Source organism: Montipora capricornis, chromosome 10, assembly GCF_036669925.1.
Source record: "Montipora capricornis isolate CH-2021 chromosome 10, ASM3666992v2, whole genome shotgun sequence".
NCBI lineage: Eukaryota > Metazoa > Cnidaria > Anthozoa > Scleractinia > Acroporidae > Montipora > Montipora capricornis.
This window is the reverse complement of record NC_090892.1, coordinates 47,336,422-47,338,921: the sequence shown is the minus strand read 5'-3', so window position 1 is coordinate 47,338,921 and position 2,500 is coordinate 47,336,422. Positions and strand designations below refer to the sequence as shown.

Here is a 2,500-nt window from a genome sequence, read left to right as displayed (position 1 = left end):
AAACCTGACAACTTTCTTTCCGTCAATCTTTTCTTTCTGCAATCAAGAAAATATCAGTGTCATCCAAAGAGACTGAAACAAAATTGATTTCTTTATTTATTTTAACAAAAAAAAACAGCTAAGTGACAACTACTAACCCTTTTATTTTGAAAGAGGGAAGGTGAAAGCTAATCGCAAAGTTGCAACTTTTCCAGATATATTTTAGTCATGAAGGGAAAAAGTTCAGTTGCAAATGTGACTGTATTGGCCACAATTTCAAGTCCTGAGTGAATGACGAATATTAATAAGAAATTGCATAATGATTACTTAAAGTGTAACTTCCATTTCTTGTTTAATTCATTTACTCTGTTGTTCTTTGGCCCTATATACATTTTTCTACCTCACAATCAATTTTGACCTAAGCCTTGAAGGCTACTATTATATTCTGCAGCACCACATGTGGATTTTAGCAAGTAACAGTATAAATAATTAAGTAAGGGGCAGCTTGTAGTAACTATGCCCAGTATGACATACATTGTATCTTGCAAAGAGAGAAGATGAAATTCCTTTTGGAGATGTTACTTGTAACCAATGATGGCCTTGATGAGGCTACACATATTTCAGCCTACATTTTCCCCAAAAAACAGCCCTCTTAAAGCGGCAGCACTCTTAAAGTGGCCCCACGACGCGCCATCTGTTTCAACGCATTGCTGATCATCGATATTCTGCCATTGGTCGCCATCTGAGAGATGCCCATGAGAACATTGACTTACTCAATGAGAGCCAGTTTAGAATGCTTAAAAAATGAAGCACGAAATGGGATTGTCTCGTTTATGAAATGTTATACATAAGAACAATAAAACCCAATTTAAATACCCAGAGCAACTCCATTACGGCCAAACTCTTTGTTTAACTTTTAATGCCTTTTAATTTATTCATATCTTCACCATATATATATACTCTATTTCATTACTTCTTTTTTACTTCATAATGACGTTCTGGAAACATCGTGCCATGTTGTTTTCTAATATTTTATTGCAGATTTTTATTGTCAAACATAATAATATTATACTCTAAATTCAACTGACTGGCTGTTAAAATGAAAATGATATGTGGTTATGTAACGCGCACCACCCGTTGTCTCCAATGATGAAACTGAAACCTACATGAAGAGTTGCATAGTGAGGTGTGTCATCCCAACTGGAGTAGCACAGCACCACTGATTTTCCTTCTTCTATTCTTATAGAAAATATACGCCTGCGTCTTAACACACTCGTGATGTCAGGATCCAACGGCGCGCGACAGTCAAAAGCATCAATACCACCTTGCACAATCTGCAGAAAGTTTAATTTAAATTGGTGACACATGATAAGATAGCAAGGAATCCCAAACTTTGTCAATAATAATCCCTATGATGAGGTCTTAAGCTAACACAGAGACATAGTTACGTGGTCAAATAAAACCTTAGTTTTTGAGGAGAGAGAAAGAGGACAAAAAGCTCAGTAAACAGAAAGGACAATCAAACAATTATTACAACTTGTACCATCAAATGACATTGAATCTGGGACACATGGGTGGAAGGAATTGGCTCTCACAATTACGTCAACCCCACAATCAATGCAAATCTCAAAGGTCTTTTTCTTGTAAAAATTAAGTTTGTTCAGAAGCAAACAACCATTTCATCTGCATACACTGAAAATAATACACACTTCTCAAAATCGATTTATTCAAATTCTCAAATTCGATTTTTTTATTTTCCAATAATTATTTAACACCAAGGAAATACCAAACAAAGGATACAGATATATATACTTTGCTGTAATACTGGTCACATGTGACATACAGTGTCACTTGATTGTAACATGTAAGTAAGACGACCCTTTCACATTTTACCTTTTGCCCTGACAAAAGAAAACAGTACCACCATCCTGTAAATTATCAAGGTTGATCTTACCTCAATATAAACTAACCCACCATAAGGATTAACATCACACTTCCAAAGACCAAGAAGATAACCATATTTATGCAGCACTGAAATAGTAAACAAAAACATCAAAGCGAAAGCTATCTTCACCAGGCAAGATTTCTTAATTATTATTTCCACTTTTCAGGAAACAGGAAATTAATTTTGTCTAGTATTTATTTGGGACAACCACCGACCGGTTGACTCAAATAAAAACATCAAGAGCCATCAACAGGTGGAAATCGTATTACAGTGATGGCATACAGAGTCACAGAAAAAGGTCTTGTTGAAATTACATCCTTTTAATTTTTTATCTCCTGCTCCAAGCTGATAGGTCATTTCACAGCTTCACAGTGGCCTTGAAACAAGAATTTGCAGCAATGCATTCTATTTTATCCAAGCCATACTGATATCATAGGTCAGCAAAAGAAGGCAAACAGGAGGCAGTGTGGCCCAGTGGTTAGGGGGCTTGCCTTGAGATCCGGAGATCCCGGGTTCAAGACCCGCTCTGACCACTCATTGAATTTCATCCTGGTAGTCCCTGGTTCAACTTCTTAG

At 36.3% G+C, this 2,500-nt stretch overlaps 1 protein-coding gene across 1 annotated transcript in view; it reads right to left on the bottom strand.

The window, feature by feature from the left end:
- LOC138020297 (F-box only protein 31-like) overlaps positions 1–2,500 on the bottom strand; it is a 36,114-nt gene that overhangs the window by 18,448 nt on the left and 15,166 nt on the right. Inside the window, exons 3-5 of the mRNA XM_068867303.1 lie at positions 1,934–2,010; positions 1,146–1,313; positions 1–36 (exon numbers count right to left, since the gene is read on the bottom strand). The exon at positions 1–36 is cut by the window's left edge and continues 54 nt beyond it. Of these exons, the coding sequence (XP_068723404.1) occupies positions 1–36; positions 1,146–1,313; positions 1,934–2,010 (281 nt within the window). The remainder of the gene's footprint in view (positions 37–1,145; positions 1,314–1,933; positions 2,011–2,500) is intronic.